Source organism: Pseudopodoces humilis, chromosome 10, assembly GCF_049639895.1.
Source record: "Pseudopodoces humilis isolate 2021_Gansu_Grassland_sample_001 chromosome 10, ASM4963989v1, whole genome shotgun sequence".
Classification (NCBI taxonomy): domain Eukaryota; kingdom Metazoa; phylum Chordata; class Aves; order Passeriformes; family Paridae; genus Pseudopodoces; species Pseudopodoces humilis.
In genome coordinates, this window is record NC_142209.1 from 15261994 (window position 1) to 15287179 (window position 25186).

At 45.4% G+C, this 25186-nt stretch overlaps 2 protein-coding genes across 10 annotated transcripts in view; both read left to right on the forward strand.

The window, feature by feature from the left end:
* Positions 1 to 3778, forward strand: part of EVI5 (ecotropic viral integration site 5) — a 76763-nt gene extending 72985 nt beyond the window's left edge. For all 4 annotated transcript variants that reach the window (XM_005520976.3, XM_014250833.2, XM_088060244.1 and 1 more), the window contains one exon: positions 190 to 3778. In XM_005520976.3, coding sequence (XP_005521033.1) covers positions 190 to 495 — 306 coding nt within the window. In that variant the 3' untranslated portion in view covers positions 496 to 3778. The remainder of the gene's footprint in view (positions 1 to 189) is intronic.
* Positions 3779 to 6871: 3093 nt separating this feature from the next.
* Positions 6872 to 21535, forward strand: GFI1 (growth factor independent 1 transcriptional repressor). 6 transcript variants are annotated; one of them, XM_088060624.1, is made up of 9 exons: positions 6893 to 6939; positions 7056 to 7114; positions 7220 to 8958; positions 10493 to 10709; positions 10942 to 11148; positions 15816 to 16231; positions 16321 to 16458; positions 17988 to 18153; positions 20189 to 21535. In XM_088060624.1, exons 4-9 carry the CDS (start codon positions 10595 to 10597, stop codon positions 20365 to 20367), a joined length of 1221 nt encoding a protein of 406 aa, XP_087916750.1. In that variant the 5' UTR covers positions 6893 to 6939; positions 7056 to 7114; positions 7220 to 8958; positions 10493 to 10594; the 3' UTR covers positions 20368 to 21535. The 6 variants fall into 6 exon arrangements, with proteins under 6 accessions (XP_014106102.1, XP_087916749.1, XP_087916750.1 ...); XM_014250627.2 differs by having other exon boundaries at positions 6872 to 8627; positions 8746 to 8958; XM_088060623.1 differs by having other exon boundaries at positions 6872 to 7114.
* The last annotated feature ends 3651 nt before the right edge of the window (positions 21536 to 25186 follow it).

The following is a 25186-nucleotide window of genomic DNA, read 5'->3' on the forward strand; positions in this document are numbered from 1 at the left end:
AAAACTGTAATACTTGAAGTGTTCATCAAATGTGCTACTTCCAGATCTTTAATTTTATCCAGTAAGAGTTCAATGAGGTATTTGTTGAAAATGAACTTGTTTTTTTTTGTTTGGTTTTTGTTGTTTGGGTTTTTTTACTGCTGGACTCTTGAGCTATAATTAACTGTCAACTTCCACTTTTTCTAACAGATCAAATGCCTAAAAGGCCAGAGAAACTTCTCAGACCAACCCACTTTTGATGGGATTCACATTGTCAACCATTTCACAGGAGATGATGAATCATTTCATTCTTCTGATGAAGATTTTATAACTAACTCCATACAGGAGAGTGGGGTGAACTTTCATCTTCCCAGGAGAACTGGTCAGATGTCTTTGGATCACACACTTGTAGACAGCAGTGAGAGTGATACTGAGGAAAGTGCCCTTCAGACTGGGAATTCAGACAAGATGGTTTCTAAGCAGAGAAGAATGGAATCTTACTCTACTACTGTGTGATTATCACTGTGACTAGCACTAAAGACTTCCATCTTTCTTTAAGGCTGAAATTGTGAGGAAACTGAAACCATCTAGAAGTTGGTTTAGGTAACTATGGATTTGGTCTGGCCTGTAATAAATATATACATGTACTGTCTATCTGCCTTCTCTCTTTGCCAAATCTTACTAATGACATACCATTGCCATAAAATAGGCTGGAAAGAAGTTGATGGATGACAGTTTTGACAGTATTACTGAATGTTCTTTGGTTTAGAAACTGCAAATATATTATTTCTTTAATGTGTAAGAAGCATTTTTGCTGATCACAAACACAGGAATTATTTTCCTCAAAAGAAATTGCTTTTGTGCAATATTTTATGCTCTGAACAAATGTGTATGTTTTACATTGTTATCCTTTTGTGATCAAGATGGACCCTAGTAAACCATCTGATCATGACACACATATATATATATATAATTATCTTATGCTTCTCAATTAGTTTTGGTTTTTTACTGAAGTTGATGGATGCCTACAGAAGGCTTGAAAGACAAGCCTTTATCTGTACTACTTCATATATGCAAATAATGGTCACTAATGTCATAAAGGTGTTTTTCACCATTTTCACTTAAACCTATGTGCATCTGCTTTTGATGTTGCTAAATAATAACTGGTCTGAATATGTTAATTACAATAATGTTTATTTTGTACATATTTATGTATCTACACCAAGCTGAAAATGTACATTACTCCATTTTATATGAGGAATGTAAATGTTGCGATATTACTGTCTCTGGTATTCTAACAGGAAAATGAATTCTGTATATATACACTAAAAGTGAATTACTAAATAAAGGCAAAACACTAACTTTGCATTAAGTTTCAGCCTAGCTACACTAACAGGCTCATGTCAGAAATGCTTGTTCAAAACACTATTGACTGAAATCTTTTACCTTCATGTATATGTAATGAAAATAAATTTTTCATGATTTAACAAGGTTGCAGCATTTACTGTTTAGTCCCTTCCAAGCTATAGAACTTGGTTACCACATAGTTACTTGTAGGCTCTAGCTAGGTTCAAATAAGGTGAAGAATTATTCATGTCTTAGTTTTAATGAAGACGTGGTCAGTGCAGTGGAAATATCTACATTCAGTCCTCTTACAGTTTATACTACAGAGCTATCTAGGAAATAAGCTATTGGTGCCATCACCAAACAGCTGTGATTGAGCAAAGCAGAAAAAGCAGAGCTGAACAATCTGCTCCTAGTCTCCCAAAAACTGAGATCCAGTCAAACAGCCTTAGTTTCTTGGACAGAGCAAGAGATTCTACTGTTGTCTTATGAAAATTTACGTGCACTTGCAGACACATTCTAGTCAAGAATATTCTGTTATCACAATCCTATGTAATTAAGTAATCTTTAAGACTTCTTTTAGCAATGTTTGCAACTGTTCTATTAAATAAAAAGTAGCAATACAGAAGTTTGGTACTGATAGGCAGTGTGTATGTTAACCAGTTTGCTACCCATGAGAAGCAGTGCAGCTGTTTAAAATTGCAAAAAGTATGGAAGCGTTCAGCTGAATGCATCTGCTAGTCCCACTAGGCATTTCCTTTACATTTCTTTTGAATATGTTTTCAGAAAGAAACAGCACAATTAGGAGATAACAAACACTCAAAGAATGATAGAGAAGACTGTATGGAAACAGCACATTATAGGCATCTCAACAATATTATCTGCCCAGGTGCAATCTAATTTAAATCTTTAAGCATGTAGGTGACAAATTCCAAATTACTGATTTCTGCAGCTCAAACTCGTTTCAGTGTTTCTGCCAAATTTCCCCATATCCTGACAGTGAATATGTAGTTCCAAGTACAGCCTGTGGAAATTGCCACTTCTGAGTTGAATTAGCTGAGTGATTCTTATTCCTGTTGAAAATGTCATGTCTGCAAAACCAAATCAGTACTTTCATTCACAAATGAGTAACAGTTGTCTTCTTTCCTTCCAATGAGCATCTGCTAATTTATGCTTGCACCTGGATCATTGTTGCCCAAGAGGATAGGTGACAAATGTCTTGTTGCCTGTCATCAATACCAGCTGCAAGCCTCTCTTAAAGGTAATGTTCTGTAATAAGTGGCAGGCATAAATTTCAGTTGGAGTGCCATAAAAACTCTGTCTGTTTGAATAGTGAAGTGTTATGATTTTGCAATAACTGCCTTACTGTTCAAGTGATAGCAAATGAGATTAGATGGCAAGGGTTATTTCCTGAACTTCTGTGGTTTTAAAGTATACAAATGGAATAAATACTGATACTGAATAACAGCATAAATAAAAACATGCAGAAGTCCTTATCAACTGACTACATCTCTTCTAGTGATAAAAGTGAATCACTGAACATACTGCAGTTTCAGACTTGGTTGTACACAGACTATCCTAGAAAGACAGTCAAGGATAGGCTCTTCAGAATCATTCTGCTTTTTCTCCAACTCTTTTGGCAAATAAATGACACTAATCCCTTTGCGTATGTATATTATAATTTGAATATATATCAGCATAATGACAAATCATTAACATAATAGACAATAATATATAATAATGTGTCAATAAATAAAACATATTAATTATACTACACACCATGACCTTTCTTTTGTGAACTTCCAACAAACATTGCTATTTGCTTAGATTTGCTCTTGCATGCAGGCTGTAAAAGTTCAATATGAATACTAAAAGCATAAGGTAAAAAAGCATGTAAACATGAAAATACAGATTTCTGAATATGCAGCAAGTGCTGCAGCTGAGAAGACAGGTGGAATAGGGAAAGGAAATGCCCTGCTATATGTGGAGTTTTTGTGCAAATTGCTTTTTATGTTTGGTAGTAAAAATGGTTCTGATTTCCCCAATCTGAAAATCAAGTGCCTTTGTTAATCAGAGACTCCTCAACATCTACATTTTCTTATTTCTCCATGCTAGAGGAGTGAATATTTTAGGTACTAGTAGCATTTATTGTTAAACCTCTTTTAAGTAATTTCATTTCATGTGTTAGAAGTTTTTAACGCTTATGAAAAATTTGTAATGTGACTAGTTTGGAGAAAATACACCTGTGGAGTTAAGAAAAGTGTATTGCATTCACAGCTCAACAACTATTTGTTCACTTTGGTCAGGTTTTTATGTTGTTTTGTTTCTCAACAAAAAGCAGGCATCATCTATATACACATCCACAAAGTACTATTTTCCACTAAATTCAATTTTCAACTGTATGTGCTATTTCTATATTAACTAAAATACATTGCTACAAAAAGGATAAAAAGAAGCAATCACATTGGAGTTTGCATAAATTTATCAAAACTTCTTCGTACATCCTGCTATTGAACTTGATCAGCAATGAACCCTTTTGTGGAACTGCAACACAGAACTGCATGTTTTTCTGGGGTATTAATGTGATCACTGTTTGATATCAGAGACAATGTTATTGACTCAGTGAAACTTGATGCTTAAAAACTTAAGCTAGAATGACCTAAAGATACATTAGCATAAAAATATCCACATTTTATACAATATGCTGCTAATTCCCCTACCTGTAGAACCTCCAAATAATGTAATCCACTTGGGAGGATGGTAGAGACAATGCAAATCCCCTAGGAAAGCCATTATGGTAGTCCTGGAGACTAAAACTAAAAAACCTGTAAGATAGAAGTTAGTGCAATCTATATGGAAACTATAGTGTTGTGTTCAATCATACACCAGCTAGTAACTCTGTGTATTAAGAAGGAAGATGAAAGCTATGGATAACTAATGGATTTCTAGATTAAATGAGGTACATTTTGGTCCGTGAAATACTCTTACCAGTATATATTCTGTAATTCTCTGAGGGGTTTACGTGCTGATGGAGTTTTTTGGTTGTTTTTTGGAGGGGATGGATTGGTTGGTTGGTTTTGGTTTGGGTGTTTTTTTGTTTACGCACTAGTCCAAGACATAAGAAAAATCAGTAAAATGCATTTACACAGTAGGCAACAGATACAAAAATTCTGACTGATGGAAAGCACACAGTAAATTGACTTTCAATGTAACATCAATATAGCATGAAGTTTCAGCTTCAGAGCAAACATGCTAATTTATGCATACCTACTCATTTCTGGACACTAAGATACAACTGCTAGATCCAAGATACAACAGCTTAATGCTCTCCTTTTCCAGGAACTAATACCTTATTTCTCAGTTATGAAAAACAAAAGCAATGTGGCATACTCTTTGAATTGCACTGTACTGCACAAGTGACTGAAATTTCTAGTGCCCTACTTTGAGAACTAGAATTCCTATGAGAACATTTTGCATAGTATATGCTCTATAATAATTGATTCAACTTTTTGCTGTTTGTAATGGAGGTACATTCTGGATCCATTCCCTCCCAAAGCTGGAATCCCTCTTTTCATCCCACCCTTCAACACCACAGCTTACCGTCACTTTCCCTCTCCAATTTGAGCTCACAGTGATAATTTTCTAATCTGCTCTGGGAGCAGCAGAAGTTACTTTGGTTTCCCCAGCAATCAAAAAATTGCAATCAAAATCACTGATTAATTTCTGACATATTTACAGCATGCATTTATGCCACAAGGAGGACCATAGAGGAGGTAGTGACAAGATGCTGAACGGAAAAAAACAATAGGCAGCATGTTAAAAGTAAGTTTTAAAAAGTTTTTAAAAAGTAAAGACACAGCTCTCAACAGAATGCACAGTGCTACAAGTTCTAGCAGTTTTTCAGTGGAATTATTCTGCATAACTGTGATCCCAAATTTTATCACTTTAAAGTGGGTATAAATTCCCCAGAGTATCACCCTTTTTGCTGCCTTCTCCCAGTCCTGACTCCCCACACAGAAAACTGCTTCTCCTCCCCTCTGTACCAAGCAGTTAACCTGCCAAATCCTGTTCTTCAAATCCTTCCTCCTGTTGCAAAGTGTCTCATCACTTCTGAACGCAGAGATCTCACCTTTAGCTTGTCACCTTTGGTGCCTTATCTGATGTTGTTTTAGATCTAATGCTGACACCAGGCAACTACTGTAAACCGTGCAGTGAATTACAGTGAGTAGCTCTTCAATCTTAAACACGATTATAATATAATCCCACCCTACTTTAAACCCCTCCTTTTATTTATTTCTCCCCCTCTCTTGTCACTATGGTGTAACAATCATGTGCCATTGCATTCAACTGGACCTTATCAAGTTTTTATGTTTAACTTTGAGTATCACCCTCCCTTTGAGAGAAGCATTAGAGTAACTTCATTAAAACCCAGCCCTACATTTCCCATGAATTACATCGCTGTGCGAGCTCTGGGCTTGGCTTATGGCTTTTCCACACTGAACCACAGAACACTTGGCACTGTCACACATCTCGACACTGCACACGCAAAACCGTCTCAATGGTTACTGAGCTGCCGCACACAAGTCACACTAAACCAAAATAAAAGCTGAACCCCTTCACCTCTGTTCGGCGTGCTGATACTGCAGATAGCAGCTCCTCTCGGGATGGGAAGAGCCCTGGGACGATGGGTGTAGAAGGCTGCGCTAAGGGCTCCCCTCAGGGCCGAGCGCGCGGGGTGGCTTCGCGCCTCGCCGGCCTCGTGCCACCGCCCGCGGGCACGTGACGCAACAGCCCGCGCGCACGAGGTGGCCCCGCACCCGGCCCCAGCTAGCGCCGGCCCTGCTGTGCGAATCCTCACGGCCCCCGCTAGCGCCGGCCCTGCCGGGCCCCGCGGCAGAGCGGGCTGTGCGAGCCCCCACGGCTCCCGCTAGCGCCGGCCCTGCCGGGCCCCGCGGCAGAGCGGGCTGTGCGAACCCCCACGGCTCCCGCTAGCGCCGGCCCGTGCCATGACCCGCAGCCCGCCACGTCCTGGCCAAGGCTGCTGCCCGCGCACCTTCCGGTGGCAGAGCTAAAGACAAGACTTGGCTCGCAGCCTCGGGTCAGCCTCGGCACCCGCTCGGTGGGCAGCGCCCGCGTCCCGCTTCCCCCGTCCTCACCGGCGGCATGAAACAAACCGCCCGTCCAGCCGGGATCTAGGAAGGCAGAGGATATACTTCAGGCACGATCTAGTTTTGTAAAACGTTAAATACAGCCAGTTTCGTATCATTTCTCCTCTAATCGTTTGAGAAAGCTGACACTCTAGGAACCGGAGGTCCTTTCCCGGTGTCCGTGCAGCACCCACCTTCACACGAAAGATTATATGCTGGATTTAGCATTTGCTTTGTTCACTCGTTTGATTTATTTATTTCCGCTGAAGGGGTTTAACCTGATTAGGAAGCAGTAGGTGAGAAAGGGCCGCCCGCAGGTGGGCTAAGCACAAGGGGCTCAGCAGGCTACCTCTGGCAGGACAGCCCCGAGCGGAGCCACTCTGCACCCGGCAGCCCGTCCCGCTTCCCGAAAGGCTGCAAGCACCCTCTGAACGGAGATCACCACGCCTTACAGCCCACAGCAGCACCTGTATACATTTTGAATTTAGATCTATAAAGATGAATGTGTATTTTCTTGTAACCAGGTCACAATTATTTATGAGCGTTACTAGTAATTTAATGTGTTCTGTTGTTTTCACTACACAGTCAAAGCGGTGTGTAGCAAGATAAACGAAAGGGCATGAATTTATCATCCCATTTCAGAGGTAAACGAGAAAGACTGTTTTGCAAAAAGTCACAGTGAGTCAACGAAGATGCATACACGAAATTACTCCTGGTTGTTCTAATCTGGTTATTTCTACTGATTCCAGCATTGATTCTTGAAGCTGAAGGCGTGAATGATTTTCGGAGTGATCAACCTAAGTGCAACAAGGCGACCGCAGTACACAAATGCCGTAAATAAAACTGCTGTGCCCAGCACCAAGAACTTTCCGGCAAAAATGAAGGTGTCAGTCGTGTTATTCATCTTCCTTTTTTATCACAGTAAAGCATCACACAGTTGTTGGACGGTTTTACTCGAGGTGGTGTTCACTTGCTTAGTTAGATTTTGGGAAGTCAGACTAGTCCAATGAGCCGTAGGGCTAATTTGCGCCAAAAGGCTAATTTTTCTGTAAATGTTTCGGGGCTGGTGGTGAAAAAAAGGCATCTGGTCTCAAAGCCAGCATACTCCTGAGCGTAAGGGAGGCTGAAGTTTGCTTCTGTCATGTCCGACTTCAGTCTCAGTCGTTTCTGAACGGGAAACGGTATTAAACCTCGATTCGCTCACTGCGGAGTAGCATTTCAGGCGACCCTACAGTCACCGAAACGAAGTAGCTGATAGCCTGAGATGTCTGAGAGGCACCTCAGAAAAACATCGAAGATCCGAGCCTGACTTCCTGGCTGCATTAGGAATCCGAGATCAGACCTGTAAAATTGCATTTTGGGATCGTGTGTGTCCATAAAGCAAGGCGAACCTTCTTCTTTTTGCAGAAGGAAGCAGGCTTCGCCATTGTGCAACTCAGGGATCCCCACAGGTGCAGGACGCTGCCTGGCTCGAATCCCGTTACCGTGCTCGTCGCCGGTGCCCCACGGATCCTTCCCGAGTTAGCACCTGAGCACCGGCACGCAGACGAGGAGGGCAATCTCTTCCCACTTGCCTAGCTCCGCTCCCCTGTCGCCTTAGTGTTTGAATCGCTGTCGAGCGACAGTAGCCGGAGCGGGGGGGGGGGGAACGGGACGGGGGGACGACACCTCTCGCCTACCCCTTCCATATTTAACCATTACCTAAATCCGAAGGGAAATGAGCAAACCTCTAGGCTTGGGTCTTAAGGTATTTTCAGCGCCGTTGGGCGTATTTATCCCAGAAGAGTTTTCCACAACAAGTTATTTCTAGTCTAGGAGAGGTCTCCGTCGCCCAGGGCCCGGCCTTAGCCCCGATTACGACGCCACGCACGGCCCGATGGTGGCGGGAGGTGTGTTCCCCCCGCCGCCGGGCCAAAGGGGGGGATGCGGAGCGGAGCGGGCTCGGCAGGGAGAGCCCCGGCCGCCGCAGCCCCTGCCCTCTGCCCGCCCGAGTCAATCTGTGTTTTGAATCTGTGACTTGTTCTCGTTGCGGAAGTCGAAGGGGATCCAAGAATAGTTCAGATAGATGTGTGTAATTTCTAGAGCAGAACCCCGAGAGAAACGAAACGCCCGATTCCAGAATGACGCTTCGATGTCCCTTCAGCGAGGTGGAATGCGGTAAGATGTTTTCATTTAAGGAAAACTGAGAGAGAAACAGAGGCGGGGAACACTACTGATTTGTGAGGCTTTGGCGCTTTTTTTTTTTCTTTGCTTTTTTTTTTTTTTTCTTTTGCAGAAGCTCCTAACTAACGCTCAGGAAGTGGAATTTGTGGTTTAGGGGGCCGAGCTCTGAAGGAGTTGAGAGAGACAGAAAAGTTAAAAAAAAAAAAAAAAAGCCAACTCAAGCACCATTGCTCCTTAAAGGGAGGCTAAATTTAAAGTCACACAAACTAGCAGGCTGCCGCGCATACCCTGTCCGCATCACAGCTTCCTTCGGCCCTCTAAATGGGTAAGCGTTCTCGCTTCTCTCGCCTCGCGTGGGCAGCTGCCTGTGGGCGGGCCGGGCCGGCAGCGACCCCTTTTCACTCGGCTGGGACCCCGCGCCGCTCCGGCCCTGCCTCAGCCGCGGGGCCCGGCGCCAGCTCCGCGCCCCCGCAGCGACGGCCGCCGAGCAGGCGCGGCCAGCGGGAGCCGGGGCGAACGGCGGCCAGGTGGGCTGCGGGTCTCGCCTTCCCACGGGCTCGGCACCTGCCTGGCCAGCTCCGGCCTTGGGAATCCGGCGGCGCCTCCGCGGTGTGACTTTTGGAGGGAAATAGGCGGCAGAAGAGGCGCCAGCGCCCGGAGCCCCCAGCGGCTGTCGGGGAGCGGGTGGGTGACTGACGCGTTATCGGGCCGCTTTGATTTCTCTGCCCGCTCCGTGTGGGCCCGCTGGCTGCTAGCCCCTGCTCAAGGATGAACGCAGGCACAGGTGGGGCTGCGCAGCAACGCTCCCACCCGGCTCCGTGCCGGAGGGCGGCGCCTCCCCAGCAGCGCTGAACAGCCCTGCCCCTGCCGGGGGGATGGGGCGGGCCGGAGCTTTGTGCCGCCACCTGCGGGGCAGTTCCCGGGCCTCAGCTGACGGGCTGGGCCTCTTTCCTCTCTTCCCCGTTTGCAACCCTTCGAAGTCCCCCAAACCCCCAAAAGAACGTGGATTAAACTCGCTATTTGCAAAGTCAAGTATAACGGCAGAGGCGGCCCGGTAGTGGATGGGTTCGAATGAACCTCTCCGGCCTTCCCCAGAGAAGTCGGCTCGGGGAAGTTTTGTTTAACCCGGTCCCCCCCGACTCCCGTAGGAGGTTTCCCACCTCGTCTCCTTTCCCCGCCCCGGCTTTCGGTGCCCGCAGCTGCAAGGTGGCCCGGCGCCGACAGCTGAGGGCTGCAGGAGAGATTCCGTTTTGTTCGTTCTCGTGTTATCGTGGTTCGCGCGGGATGGGTGAATCAGTCCCTCCGACAGCAACAGCCTCTCAGGCGCCAGGTTTAGGCTGTTGGTTTGTAACGACTCCCCCTCCCGTCCCGGTAACAACCCCGCGCCGGCCAGCCCGTCCAGGGCGGTAGGACGTGATAAGCTGTTTCGGAGGGGAGATTTGTTGGCACCACTTCTGCCGTGGTTGCCGGCGCGGGGGCAAACACGGAGACGCGGTGTGCCCACTTGGAGGGACGGGATAACACCCAACCGCGCCCCTCAGCTCCCTCAGCCCCCGCTTGTCCGAAGAACGGTGCCCAGCTGCTGTTATTGCCCGTTCTCCGCAATCCGGGAGCGGCCGTCGAAGCGTGGCCGGGGCGGCCCCAAGACCGCGGTGAGAGGGAGGGGGGTAAAACGCGTTGGCTGGGGCCGGTTGGAGGCTGAGTTATCTGCGCTCCTGGAAGAGGGGGCGAGGCGAGCGGGGCCGGGGGCGGTGGCCGGAGCCACCTGCGCGTCGCCACCTGGCGCGCCGCCCCTGGCGAGCGGCCCCTCCTGGCCGGCGCCCCTGGCCCTCACCGGCGGGCGCGGCGCCTTCCCGCAGGTCGCCGCCCCGCAGGACATTCGGGGGTGACGCTCGCCGCCGCCGCTGTGCCCGGCGTTTAGAGAGGGAGTGCGGGCGTGCCGGCCGTGGCAGCACCCCACCATGCCGAGGTCCTTCCTAGTGAAGAGCAAGAAAGCGCACAGCTACCACCAGCCTCGCTCCGCCGACGAGGACTACAGCCTGCGGCTGGAGACGGTGCTAGCCCAGATCTGTGCAGGTAGGAGTCTCTCGGTCGCAGCCTCACTCGGAGACTGCCCACCCGCCCGACATCACCTCGGTGCTCCCGGCACCGGGCGGTGGCTCTGCGGCCCGTGCGGGACGCCGGAGGGGCTAATGCGGGCTCGGAGAGAGTCGTGCATCAAACCTTGGCGGGAGCGGACCGCCGCAGGAGGTGGCTGGCTCCCACCACGGACCCACACTGAGGAGTTCCCTCCTCCTTTGCCCCGCAGACGGCAAGATCCCCGAGGAGACGGAGCTGTGCCGCACCGCCCTGCCCGATCCCGAGCCTTCCCAGGGGCGCTTTTCTCCGGAATCCCATCTTACCGAGGCTGCAGATGGAACCTCCGAGTCAGCGCCCAGCTGCGAGGGCAGTGTGTGTGACAGAGTGTCCGAGTTCGAGGATTTCTGGAGACCTCCCTCGCCTTCTGTCTCGCCAGGTAGGACGGGGGCGAGCAGCTCTCGGCGACGGTCAGGCTGCATGTCCGTGCCCGTCCCGTGGGGCAATGGAGCATGGCTCGGCTAGGCGCCACCACCACAAACGAATAGAAGGGACAGATTTGCCAGTTCCTTTTTAAAATTATTATTATTTTTTCCCCAGATTTGCCAGAATCTGTTCCTTGCACTCGTTTCGGGTTACTTCTTTTGGGTTGCTTTTCCAGCCCGCATTGTGCTGCTGAGGGAGCAGTGGGTGACAGGCTGTAGTAAAGTTGTCATGCCATCGGGTGTTGATTTTTTGGTTTGTGATTAATTCTTAGAGGCAAACCGAGTTATGTATAAAAGGTCCCAGCATTTTCCAACAGGGTCGTGCCTACATAGAGTTTTTTAGTCTTTTAAGACAGTACAGGCAATCTATATACCTGTAGTAAGCAGCGTTGATTTTGTGTCTTCTACAACCTGCTAGACATTTTTCCTAATTCCCTTTCAGGTTATTTCTTGCCTCTTGCATACAAAAAAGATCTGTCTTTCCCATCCTTCGTGTCCTTCTCTTTTGCTATTTGGTTGTTGGTTTGTTTGGTTTTTTGTTTTGGGGATTTTTGTTTGTTTTGTTTGGGTTTTGTGTTTTTAATGTTTGTTTATTTTTCTTTTCTAAAAACACATTTGTAAAAAACAGAGGAAAAAAAACCCAATGACAGTCAGATTTAAACACCCCAAATCTAGGAAACTCACGGCTGCAGCGCCTGTCTCTAGCTCCCTTGTCCTGCCTTTGATGTTGTTGGAGCAGTGGGAGATGCTGGCCCCAGGGTGGCACAAATACTTATCTCGTTTAAAAATACAGTGGTGTCGTTTACAACAAAAACATGCACATATATATATAAAACCACTTTTTATTGCCTCGATTAAAAAGAGATGGGTGGAAAAAAGAACAATTTTTGTCTTGATGAAGGAAAAATTGTGTCAGCTTTACCGGCAGACAGCAAACAAGTACTTAGTCCCAGTTTGTCACCATTTCCCACTTGGTCTTTACAGTGTCCTTGCATATGAATGGCTAATTGTAATGATGTGGATCTGCATATTTAAAGCCTCATCTTCTTTCAAGAGTCCTAAGCTCCTTTGAGGGGACATTCAAAATGCTGTCTAGCATCAGCCACAGGACACTTTAGTCTGTGCAAATGACACACCAGACCAAATGCAGCATTGCTGCATACCTCTTCGGGTAATATTTCTGCACAGATTGTAACAATGTGTGTAATTTTTGTTCCAATGAATTTTTCCTGCTCCTCTTTTCCCAAATAAATTTTGGCACAGAAAATGAACCATTTTCACGAGGTGTCAAAAAGACAGACATAAAATAGAGCAAGTATTTTACCAGGTCTGCTCTGCCTTTTCCTCCTTCCCTCTCATTTCTTCCCTCACTGTGGGATTCATCAACTTCCGGCCAACCATCAGGCTGTCCAGGGAAGGTAACTTTACAAAATGAGGATGGTGTCCACAGATCAAGATTTTTCAGGGTGGGGTGGGCAGTCCTGGGGCTGTCTGATCCCATTCACAGGAGGTCCGGGAAGGGATGGGACTCCAAGTACTGTAAGAGCTTTATTAAACTTATCTTAGTGTATTAAGAGAGGTGGACAGTGGCAACAGGATTAGATAGCTGGGCTTCCTCCCACAGCTCACCTCCTCCAGCCCCTCTGCCTTCAAACTGCTTTGTCAGATTCAATGTGAAGCCAGAATTCGTGTCTGGGTCACTTCTGCAAGATGCAGTGGTGAGAGACTGTATTCCTACAATTGTGTTTGGATGGGGCACAATTTTTATGCTCTGCCAGGCAGAGCAGATGGGAAATGATGGTTCTAAATCATGCTGAAGGCATGTGTGGTGAGTAGTACTACCACTCCCTTATCTCTAGAAGTGAACATAGGTGCAGGTTGCACTTCAGTATGCAATGAAAGCTGTGTTTATTTCACTTTTGTCTTTGAGCACTGTGCTGCTGATGTAGGCGGTCATACAACATACAGACATAATAGCTGTTAACTCCATCAGTGCAAATCACTTTGTTATTTAACCTCACTTTCTACATGTGTCTGTAACCACATGCATATGCACATGCAGAAGGTGCACGGGAGCTCAGTGCAGCAGTATTAGTATCTCCTGATGAGCCTGTTGATGCTGCAGAAGGACAGACTTTCCCTGGGTATAATGGACTTGTGAAGAAAGTGTGGTGTTTTGTGTAAGAGGACACTTGAATCTTTCTTTGCTCTGCATATCAATCTGTTCCCAGCCATTTAAGGTTGAGTTTGTTTTGCCTCCAAAAACAAATATTGATTTTTTTTTTTCCTCCCAGAAGTAGTCTCTATAACAGCTGCACAGAATTTCTAGGAAAAAGAGGGAGAATATTTCTCTGTCTCTGCTCCCCCCTCAAGATGCTGTGGAGCAGAGGCACACACAGAAACACCCTGCAGTGTGGCAGAGCAGGGTCTGGAGATTGCTTTGCCAGTGGGCTTGGATAGCTTGAGAATAATGTGAGGAATTCCCCTGCATTTGTGCTTGAGAGGTCTCCAAAGCATGAGGTGATGGAAGGAACATTGCACGCAAACTGATCTGTGGTGCAACGTTCATTGTATACTGTACTGCCAGTTCCAAGGGCTCAAAAATCAGGTCAGCCTTTCCTCTCACTCAATGAACTGGCTCAGAAATCAAGATTGTAACTAATACCTTATGGATATTCAGTTCTAGTGTTGAAATATTGAGGGTTTCTGTTTTCATGCTTTTCTTACAGTTTGAGCTAGAAGTTGACTTTAAAAGGAAAAAAATAAAGTTATAACAAGAACAAACAAAAGCAAAGCTGAGGGCTTGATGAAATCATGCCATTTTAAGAGCTGGGACTTTAAGATAGGTTTGAATTTTGTGATAAAATCGTGAGAGATGGCAACACTGAAACTGGTTGCAAAGACACAAGATAGATGATGTGATGCTGACCACAACTTTGCAGTCAGTGCAGAACAGGAAAAATCATGCTGAACACCATGTCAGCTAATTTGATTTCATCACTCTCTTCAAATGGCCCAGCTGGTATATGTGCATATATTTCTAACCAAAAGATTACTAATTTCAGTGGAAGAATTTGAGACTGTTAATATCCAAAATTATGTAAAAGATAGGAAAAAGTCAAGTCATTCAAAGCTCAATTTTAACCTCATTTCCTACTGCCTTCTGTAACCCCTCAGTGACCACTTGTCTATCCAGATGGATAGCCCAACACATCATGCCTTCTTTCCCTAGTCCACCCCCATTTATTTTGGTTTGTCAAAGGCTGAAAAAGCCATGGGAGCTGATACGAGTAAGAGATCCATTGTGGGTGGACAAGTTTCTGGTTAATGTAGGTTACTCTGGAAGCCCAAGTTATAAGGGATGCCAATATCTCTATGAAGGCATCAGCATTTCAGTAGTTCACTGATTCATCTCCTCCTTGGCTCACTAAAACTGTTGTCCAGTGGAGATATTTGACTCTCCCAGTGCTGCTGCCTGTTATGATGAGGAGTGAAAGCAGTGCACCTTGGGCATTAACCAGCATCTCTGGCAGACACAGTTGGGGTCTGGTGCCTCATGTTCCTTGCCTGGTTGTGCTTTCCTACATGTGAGGCTCCCTGAGTAGTTGTGCCTTTAGACACTCCTCTCAAAGGCTGTGCTCCTGCCGCTCTATCAGACTGCTGTGGGCCCCCACATGTGATTCATGTGCCCACTGCATTGGTCAGATGCCACTGCTGAAGGCAAGCCTTGTAGAGCCTGCTGCATTTGAGCTTGCCCTGGTGGAAATTTGCTTTACTTTGATTACAACTGTTAGGAAAATGGGTTTGTCTCTCAGGTTTTAATGTGGCCCATCCCAATGACTTTACAAAGCTCTGTGTTTTGGGTGGATTAAATTTCTTTACATGGAGAACCTCAGAGCAATCTCAAACAACCATGATTTTCTTTCAAATGAGGAGATATTTTATTTTATTTTATTTTATTTTATTTTATTTTATTTTATTTTATTTTATTTCTGAAAAAATGAAGCATAACGTGCAAGCACCTCAGAAGGTGTTACTTATTTAAGTTATGCTGTAATATAGTTATGGTTAATTGTGGCATGAAGTTGAGAGACTAGATTTGGGCATTAAATTGTGCAACAAGATTTTCTTCATTTTGTTGACCAGGTAAATCTCAGCACATTTGCTCTGTCTGGCACCTCTGTAATGTTATATTTGCACATATGTGTGTGTGTTTGTGTGTGGTCTCCATCAGAGTCAGCTTTGATGTCCATTTTGGGACATGGTAGATACATGTTTCCAAGAAGCTGCAGATAAAACTATGGAAAGTTGTAGACTGAGTTGTTTAGGGTCTTGCTAGTCAGATCAATGTGTACACAACCAGGCATCCAGAAATGGAGGTAGACAAAATTGGTGTTGGCTTTAAATAATTTGGCTGGGACACTGGACAAGTAGGTAGTACTGGACACTCAGACCCTAATGTGCAATATAAAATGTCCTTCCATTGAGATGAAAGGGCAGCCTCAAAGTGCAGTACAGGGGCCAGGCTCTGGACACAAGCCTGAGTGCTGAGACTGTTCTGCCTCATTGTAGTGTCTGGATCAAGAAGTGCACCAATTCCCATGTCCTTGTGTTTCCACAGCCTCAGAGAGATCTGTGTGTCCATCCCTAGATGAAGCACCCCCTTTCTCAGTGCCCTTCAAACCGTATATGTGGAACAGCCTGGGTGGCTCCGAGCTCAGGCACCTTGTGCAAAGCTACAGGCCCTGCCCGACACTGGAGCGGACCTCAGCCCTGGGGCTCTTCTGTGACCGAGGCTCCGAGCCCGCCCTCTATGGCGCTGAGTGCAGCTCTTCCCTGGGACTGTATGGTGACTTCAGCTCCCCGGGTCCGGGGCTGTTTGAGCAGCCGCCAGCAGCAGCTCCTGGACTCTATGCCGAAACACAGCCTGGGCTGCAGCAGGAGAAGGGGCCAGGTGGCCTCAAAGTGGAGACTGACCTCTTGTGCCGCCCACTGCTCATCAGCACTGGCTCTTACAAGTGTGTCAAGTGCAGCAAGGTAGGAGTCCTTTTCTCCCACACTGGGTATGACTCTCCCCCAGCCCTTTCTCCCTGGCAAACTTGACGCCGTGTACTCTCTTTCCTCAGGTCTTCTCCACACCGCATGGCCTTGAGGTACATGTGCGCCGCTCACACAGTGGCACGAGGCCCTTTGCCTGTGACATGTGTGGCAAGACCTTCGGCCATGCAGTCAGCCTGGAGCAGCACAAGGCCGTGCACTCACAGGTGAGAGCAGGCAGGCTGCCAGGACAGACGGCTGGGGGCCAGGGCCAGCTGCTCTATGCTGCTGGGTGGGGAAGCCACGAAGGCAAATACAGGGCAAGGAGGCAGGGACCTAAACTGAGGAGGGGAAAGAACGTGGGGGGCTGCAGTGGGAAGTTGTAGGTGAAGAATATGGTGACAGTCAGAGGAAAGGATTAGCAAAGGAGCTAATCAAATCAAAGAACATAGGCTTTGTTTCCATTCTTCAGATCTCGCACACGTATTAAGCATTGGGCACTTCTGGCACTCCAGAAGTAACAAAAAATAATAAATGTTCACTCTCAGAGCTGGAACTTGTAATGCAGATATTGGTTTCTTTTTAACAGCTAAAGCAACTCAGTGTGCTTTCTTCTGATGCAGCACTCTTCATTCTTTCTCCTCCCTCCCACAAAGAAGTGAGTCTTCCCTTGTTTGTAGTAATTTTTGTCAGTGCAGGGAACATCTGAAGGATCATTCAGGTATAGAGCACTGACTTCACCCGTTGCAACACACTGAGTCACATACCAAAAGAATATGGTGGTTAATTTTGGTAGGAGGACTTGTAACATTTTCCACCTGCTGATACTATGCCATATTTCCCCTTCCCCACCCACCTGACCTGGCAAATCTTCCTTCTTCAGATTGACTTTTGGAGGATTGAGTTACAGCAATTTAATTTTTTGCTCTTTAATTTATCATTGCATGAGTGTGCAACAAGCAGAGCACACAATGAAGGGAGATATCTCACTATCCATCAAACAGTGGTGAAAAGAGCAGCACTGCATAATGTGTCCATGGAAGGGACAAAATTTTGGGGAGAATGCATTAAAAGCCAAATAAAGGTGATATGTGAAAGCATAGAAGGAAGAGGAAGATGCAATAGAAGTTAAAGGATGGAAAGAAGAGATGATATATGGTATAAGAAACTGAGAGGAATGTGTGAGGGGAGAGGTGAGAGGTCTTGATGCATTTGGTTTTATATGTTAAAGCAGTAAGCTGAAAAGCTGTTTGTCCCAAGTGCTCTACATGCCTTCCACTTGAATTTTAATGGAACTAAAAAAATCAATTAATTGTTACTATGCCAGAACTCAGTCCATCACAGGGATTTTCCAAGAGACTCAAGCAGCTCTTGGCACCCACTTTTGCTGTGTACAGTGGAGAGGTGGCCTCAGGACAGTGCTGCAGCTGTTGGGCTTCCCAGTAGAGTGACTGTGTCTCGGGCCTCTGATAAAGTGTGTTGGCAGACTTGGTCTGGTCCATCAGGGTTGCTCCCACCTGGCCATTCCTGCCAGTAGGAAGAGCTGTTCAATTAAATTTTAGTAGTGCACAGCACTAGGAGAGATGTATTATTTTTTTTTATCATGTGGTGCTGCTATCAAGCCAGTGTTATCATCAGTGTAGGCCAGTCCAGCTCTCTGGAGAAATGTAAGTTCTTGCCAAGGCAGAAGGCACAACACTCATGCTGGGGTCATTGCTGTGAGGTAATGTGTGTGTCTGGGCTCATCTCTCTGCAGGAACGCAGCTTTGATTGTAAGATTTGCGGCAAGAGTTTTAAGAGATCTTCTACTCTGTCCACCCACCTGCTCATCCACTCAGACACCCGACCCTATCCGTGCCAGTACTGTGGGAAGCGGTTCCACCAGAAATCTGATATGAAGAAACACACCTTCATTCACACAGGTCAGCCCTGCAGCTGCTGGTGTCAGCCCCAACACGAGGGCAGGTCTCTGAAGAGGTTTCTCTGCAACAGTCCGTTCCTCCTCAGCTGGGACAGGGCACACACCTCCACTGTCCTGCTGCTGTTCACACGATCTGAGCTGTACTTGGGCAAAGGAGGGTGATCTGAATGTGCTTTAATGAACAGCAGCTGCAAAATAACCTACAAAAATCCTCGCAATCCAATCAGTGTTCCCTTAATAGGATCCACCAATGTTTATTCAAAGGGCTTTTGTGTAAGATGATTTGTAGAGTATTATATTCATGTGGCCTTGATTTACAGCTAAGGTCCCGGGAAAATGACAGGTGAATTTGATAACAGCACTGTTTTTTGCAGGATCTACCAATTTACAATAGGAACAACAGGAATCTCCTCCTCTAGATCAAACACTAAACTGGAGGGCCTAGGTCTTAGTCTAAATATTTGTTCAGAGATTGTCTGCACTTCCATCTGGACTTTCTGAGAAATGGCTGCAGTTTGATACAGAATGGAAGGAGAGGTGCAGAGTTCTCAAGTTTCACTGTTACTAATAAACATGGAAACTAATATAAAGTGCAGGTGAATCACCAAAGGAAATAGTTTCAAAGGTATCATTCAGTGAGAAGGCAGGTTTATCAGAAATCATTAAAAGAATATCTTGCCTTTCAGACCTGCACCATTCACTTGAAGTAGAGGGAAATGAATGTGTAAGATATGGAAGAATCTGTAGACATGAAATATCAGTTGTACCAGCCAAACCTACTGTTCAGATGACCAAAATTCTTTTCCCTGATAATGGCCACTAGCAGATATAAAGGGTGAAGCCTAAAAAGGGCAAATAATGTAGAGAAATAGCACTACATGTAGCACTGCTTGGCTGTGACTTTTCTAGGTGACAAGCAGTGAATAATAAATGTTACTTATAAAGATTTTTCACTGAAGGTTGCTGGATGAAAATCGACTATTTATGAAGAAATTCAAGAAGTATTTCCATAGTAACCTTTTCAAATGAGGCTTGATGAAGTAGAATTTCAGACAAATTCTGAATCAGATTATTTTCTTGTAAGACCACAAACTGTGCCTGGGCTTTTAAATCACTAATATAAAAGTGAATCCTTAACTGAATGAGGGATTCCTTTCATATGCACCATATACTTTGAAATGAGCTTTCAGCACATTTTGTATTATTTTTTTGATTCTGAGAATTTGATCTTCAAATACCCAAAGAGTTTGTTGTTCCCAGCTGAAGCCAGTGGGCTCTGCAGGTGCAAAACCACTGTGAAAATCCTGCTTGATATTGTGGTTTGGTTCCCTTTTATTTGTTATTTGATAGTAAACAGTATGAAAATATACTTACATCCCGCTCCCATGGAGTTTTGCCACTGACTCCTCTGTAGAAGTTCTGCATTTATTCCCACTTACATTATTTACCTGCAGGTAAAAACTTCAGGGCTCTGACTGCCAGCACTGTAGTGTGGGGAACAGAGAGAACAGATGTCTGGATGAACCCTGCCCTTCAGGATTCACTTAATGGCCCTCATACCTCCCTTGGGGACAGACCCCAGATCACTGGGTTTGTTTTAACAATCTCTATCTACCTATTCCACCTGCCCTCATGCTGATGGTATAGTAATCAATGTCAGGCATTTGTCACTTTTCCAGGAGTTCCTCATGTTTCCAGGACACAAAGCCAGTTTAAATTGCACAGAGCCCATGCAGACAAATCAATTCACAAGATGTGGGGTCCTGAGAGTACTCTGTGCTTCAGGCTACTCCCAGGACTATACTGGACTATTGGAGGTGCACCCAAGTTTGGGCCTGCTCAGCTGCAGTGGAGGCTCAGCTTATGGTTTCTCTCAGGCTCCCAACTGCATGTTTTCTTGTAAGAATGACTTCTTAGGTAATCACACAAAAATCTCTTTGATAAACTTTAAGTACCAGTGTATATTTGCTGTGATCCCACGTAAGCAGCATGTTGCCTCTTTCACAGCCTCTCTCTTTCCCACCCTCTGCTTGCAGGTGAGAAGCCTCACAAGTGCCAGGTGTGTGGAAAGGCCTTTAGTCAGAGCTCCAACCTCATCACCCACAGTCGGAAGCACACAGGTTTCAAGCCCTTTGGCTGTGATCTGTGTGGCAAAGGCTTCCAACGAAAGGTGGATTTACGGAGACACCGGGAGACACAGCATGGCCTGAAATGAGTCCAAACTACAATATGGAAAACACCTACAACACTATGAGAACAGACTCCTTTGGCTTCCCTGCTGGACCCAAGCCCTGTCTTGAACATAGACCTGGCATTACCTTTCTGAACAGGAGCTCAAAGAGGAAAGAAGAGGACAGAGCCATGTGTTGCCAGCTCAACCTGAATGACTGTGGAAGGGGAAAGTAAAGGCTGGGGTTTCTCTCTTTCTCTTCCCCTTGTTGTTTCTGAAATAACACTGAAATATAAGCCTTTTAGATATAAAGCCTAATACTCCAAAAATGGATAAGCTACTAAATATCTGCAAGCAGGAAAATATTTCTCCCATGGCCATGATGAGCCCCTTCAAGTTTTCAGTAGCTTGAATCAGCTGGCAGGGAAACATGGGTATAACAGTGTTTACATGGGGTAATGACAGAGAGCCATCAGCAGCTGCCCTGGTTGAGTTCAGTGCTGAATGGGTTCACTCTTGGATGACTTCCTGTCAGGAAAACCTGGAGGATCAGGTCCAGTGTGGAGTTTGACATCTTGCTATTTTTTAACCAAAGGTACCAACTTGGGACTGATCCTGCTCTCACTTACTCTGGTGCAAATCAGGATCTGCATTAACAGTTACAGAGATGTCCTTGTTATCCTCCCTGAGCCATCTCTGTCTGTCCAAGGCCTGACTACCAGTGTGTTTGAAGAACGGAGGGTTACTTATTCCTACATCCACTAGGGATAAGGAAGCTTGTGAAAGACCAGTGGAAAAGCCAAAGCACAGAATTATGCCTTAGAAATAGAAATCAATCCAACAAGTGAACCTGCCTGAGGAGGGCAGGAGCATCAGGAAGGCACAGACTTTCTGTCCAGAACCATTACTGGCTTCTACACTCTGGGCTTGTTCTAATAACTGGAAAATAGCTACACAATAGCATCAGTTGTATTTTTGTTTTTTTAATTTTTAAAGGGAAACTTTCTGAGGTAGGCAGGACTTACTATAAAAGTATAATTCACTTAATTTGCCTTAACAACTCTGCATGTACCTCAGTTAAAAAAAAAAAAAGCTGTTTTTACTTTGTTGACAAGTTTGTAAATGTCCTTATTTAGATTTTATGGAGTGTCTTACATTTCTTGGTACATATTTATTAGAACAAGGTTTTAAGTTAATAAAGTAACGAGGATGGTCCAGAGTGATTTTTATTTAATATGTAACTGCACATTTGTGAATGTCAGCCATTACAATACACCACAGTGATTATCAGGGATGCAGCATTAAAGAACACAACTGCCATATTTATTTGTCCAATTCTTATACTGATTTCAGATAAAAATTCACATTTTTGAGGACTAGGGTACATCGTGGCTTGGACTATCACCATAAAAGGGTTTAGGGGGGAAACAGCAGTTTTAAGGCTCTACTTTGGAAATGTAGACAGCCAGAAGTCCCTGCATGGCCCAGGAGCAATTTGAATGTCTCCTCCAAGATTAAATGTCTGTGCTTGGGAGTTTGCAGGGACACCTGAGCAGCAGGTGCATCATTTATACTTAAGCCTGTTGGGACTCACGGCCTTTTGCCTGCTTGCCTTGTCAGCAGGGCTGGCTCCATCTGGCAGTTGCAGCCCATACAAAAGAGAAGCAGGAGGATGATGGAGGGGTCCCTTGTCCTTTTCCCAGCAGAGCACACACGGCATGGTAGCCTGGTTCTTTACATGTACATGTAATCTTGTGTGCCCACAGAGGTATATACTCATATTTCCAGCTTTGTACATTTATTCTGGAAAAACCCAGCAAGCAGAGTCCTCCTGTGCCCTGCTGGGCTGGCCCAGGCCTGGGGCACCCTGCCCGCCCGAGGCTGGGGCGCTCACCTGCCTTGGTGACACCAAGATCCTCCCTGTGCTTCTGCTTTCTGTCACCCTTGAGAACCTTGGTTGGATCCCCACGGGGCTGCCCTGGCAGGCTGTGGCCGTGTCCCCTCAGGGCTCACCCACTTGGGCTCTGCTCCTGAGGCTGCCCAGGCCGGGCACTGCAGGCTGAGCTTTCGCTGAGCAGAAAAATGGCCACAATCATGGCAACCAAGACACAAGAGGTGCCAGCTGCTCTGAAGACCACATTAGGCCCATTATGCTGGCTTAATTAATGCAGAAGGTCAGTGCAGGAGACTCGGTGCTTATGCGGAAGGCCTGTGATGCTCTGGGTTCCACCCAGGCCAGGGGAGGCTTTAAGGTGTGGCTCTGGAGGCACATGTAGGCTTGGGGCTGCCCCAGGGTGATGCTAAGTATTTATTTCACAGAGAAGTTGTTGCTGTGGATGGAATGAGTGCTGACCTGGGTATGGGTTAGCCGGGGTGCAGCTGTTGCCCCCAGTCCCTCTGCCCTCAGGAGGACCTTTCCTGCCAGGCACAGCCTCCCTCCTTCCTCCCTCTGGGCAGGCCTTGCTCCAGCAGGCCCCGAGCGGCTCAGTTGCTGGTATTTACTTTTAAAATGATAATAGCAATGTGTGCTTGTCCCCTTGGAGCATCCCATTTCCAAACAGGGCAACAAGTGTGGTTTGAGTCTAGTGCTGACCACAGGGTGGGGTGGGTGGCTGGGGAGGCAGCATGGAGATAGCCCAGGTGGCGAGAATGCTCTTCACAGAAGAAACCCACAGATGTTTTATTAGTTTAAGTGTGTCTCCTCCCAGAGCATGGTGCAGTTAATGGTGTGTCTCAGGGCACCACTGTTGGGCTCAGCTCAGATCCAAACCCCCTGAAATGTTTGTGTTGCTGCATGGGAGGGTGTTCCCATGTCCCCAGCCCTGCTTGTGCGAGTGCCAGCTGCTGGTATAGGTGAAATGCAGCTATCTGTGGGGAAAAGTCATGGCTTTAAGGTGAGGAATTGAAATGAAGATAAGGAAAGGAAGATTTATCTGGGGAGAATCAGAACAGGCTACTGAGAGGCTGTGGAGCAAGTCTGAAGATTGGAAATATCTCTCTCAGTGTTATTACTGTGTGCCATTAAAAATGCATTATGCATATTACATGACCCATTATTCATGAAGCAGGTTCCATACCTTTTGTTTGCCAGAGTAACAGTAGAAAGGGTAAGGAGAGACACTGGAGCACACCTTTGTTTCTTTCTGTAAATTTTTAATGACACCTCTAGCTAACCAGTTGGTGAAGCTCAGTTCCTGCATAAAAGTGGAAGGGCAGAGCTATCTACGGGACAACTAAGCCTTTCAGAAGCTAATTTGAGCTTGTGTTCATCCACACCAACAATGATTAAATTACCTATCAAGTGTGCAGAGCTATCAGGATTCAGGGCTTTGAAAAACAAGGTGAATTTATCTGATTGATATAAAAGACATGGGTGGAACAAGTGGGTTATAAAAATAAAAGGCCTGTTTCTTACAGATACTTTAGAAGTACTTCTCTCGCAAGCTAAAGAACTTTTTGCTTTGCTTCCAAAAGTTGTTTTGCCTGCACAGAAAACAAGTTTACTAGTTGGAATCAAAATGCTTTATCCAAATCAGTTAGCAGGCTGAATTAATTCATGAGGCAGAAACAAAGCACCTTATTAGGTTCCATCCTTATGCCAAGCAGAGATGTTTAAAATTAAAATATGCAAACATCATCTGTGTTTGCTATACAGTCAGTTTCCAAAAGCCGATAGTAACACTCAGATTGGATATTGCAACACAAGTTAGAGAGCGGCTCTTCTGGGTCTTGCTCTTTCCTCAAGCAAAACATTTGTTGCAGTTCATGGGGGGAGGGAGGAAGAGGTTTCTAGAATAAGCCTTGGATGAAAGATTGCGAGACTTGTGCAACTCTGTTTGCAAGCTGTGCTGCTGTTGCACTTTGACAAAGGTGTGCTCCTCAAGTCTCTGCTTTTTCCACCCGTAAGGGAGAAAAACCAAACAGGTCAGTTGTATCAAATTCGTCTCCAGCATAACCCCAGTTCACATCAGGAATGGATTTTGCCTTTACTCTGCAAGATTTGGGTCTTACTCTAAATAGTGAAACATAGCTCAGCATAAAGCCCTTTGAGGAAATTCTGATTTAGAAAAGCACTGAAATATGCATGTAAGTCAATGGAGTGTGTCTCTAGCAGAGACCTTACTAGATGCCTGCTTAGAGTTAAAATTCCAGAGATTTTCCCTACTTAATCTTAGACCTTACTCCATTGCCAAGCCACATCCTGTCTATTTTCACCTGCAGTGGAGTTGGCTTCTGAAAATGCCAAGGGTAATTTTTTTAAAATTGTCAATAGGCTAGTGGTAGTTTCCAGTATTTTTTCCTCTGAGATAAAGCAGTCTAAATAGATTTCAGGCATGTAAATATCTGTTATGTATTATAAAGCACATAAAATGATGGAACCAGATTTTAAAGGTATTTGTATATATACATACATACATACATACATATTTAGATACACATCTAAAGCTGAAGATATGTCTGAATGTGCATTGGATATGAGTATCTAGTTTTGTCTCCAACTTCTTTACTGGGGGAAGAAAAATGAATAAAACCCCACATCAGTCTCAGAACATTTCTTGAGTCTGTGTCACACCAGTCTGTGATATGCACAACATACAGACTGTAAAGAGACCACATAAATCTGAAGGAAATATTTCATATATTACAAAAATGCTGGCCACACCTTGATGGAATAATGTTGCCTAATGGATTTACCTGGAACATGTGATAAATACTACTTTCAAATAAGTTGAAAGCAAACCACTTTTGTGTGCTTATTCCAAGATACTGCTTCTCATCTGCATTTTTTTTTTAGTAGAGGTGACATGACAAAAGAATAGTGAACAAGGCAAACATAGAAGGAAAATAATGTAACAGGTATCAA

What these genes read in the sequence shown, in the direction of transcription:
- GFI1 (XM_014250627.2), top strand. Translation starts at nt 10,595, where the DNA reads ATGCCGAGGTCCTTCCTAGTGAAGAGCAAGAAAGCGCACAGCTACCAC. An exon ending in CTCGCCTTCTGTCTCGCCAG is followed by an intron (nt 11,149 to 15,815) that starts GTAGGACGGGGG and finishes GTGTTTCCACAG; the next exon opens with CCTCAGAGAGATCTGTGTGT. An exon ending in AGTGTGTCAAGTGCAGCAAG is followed by an intron (nt 16,232 to 16,320) that starts GTAGGAGTCCTT and finishes CTCTTTCCTCAG; the next exon opens with GTCTTCTCCACACCGCATGG.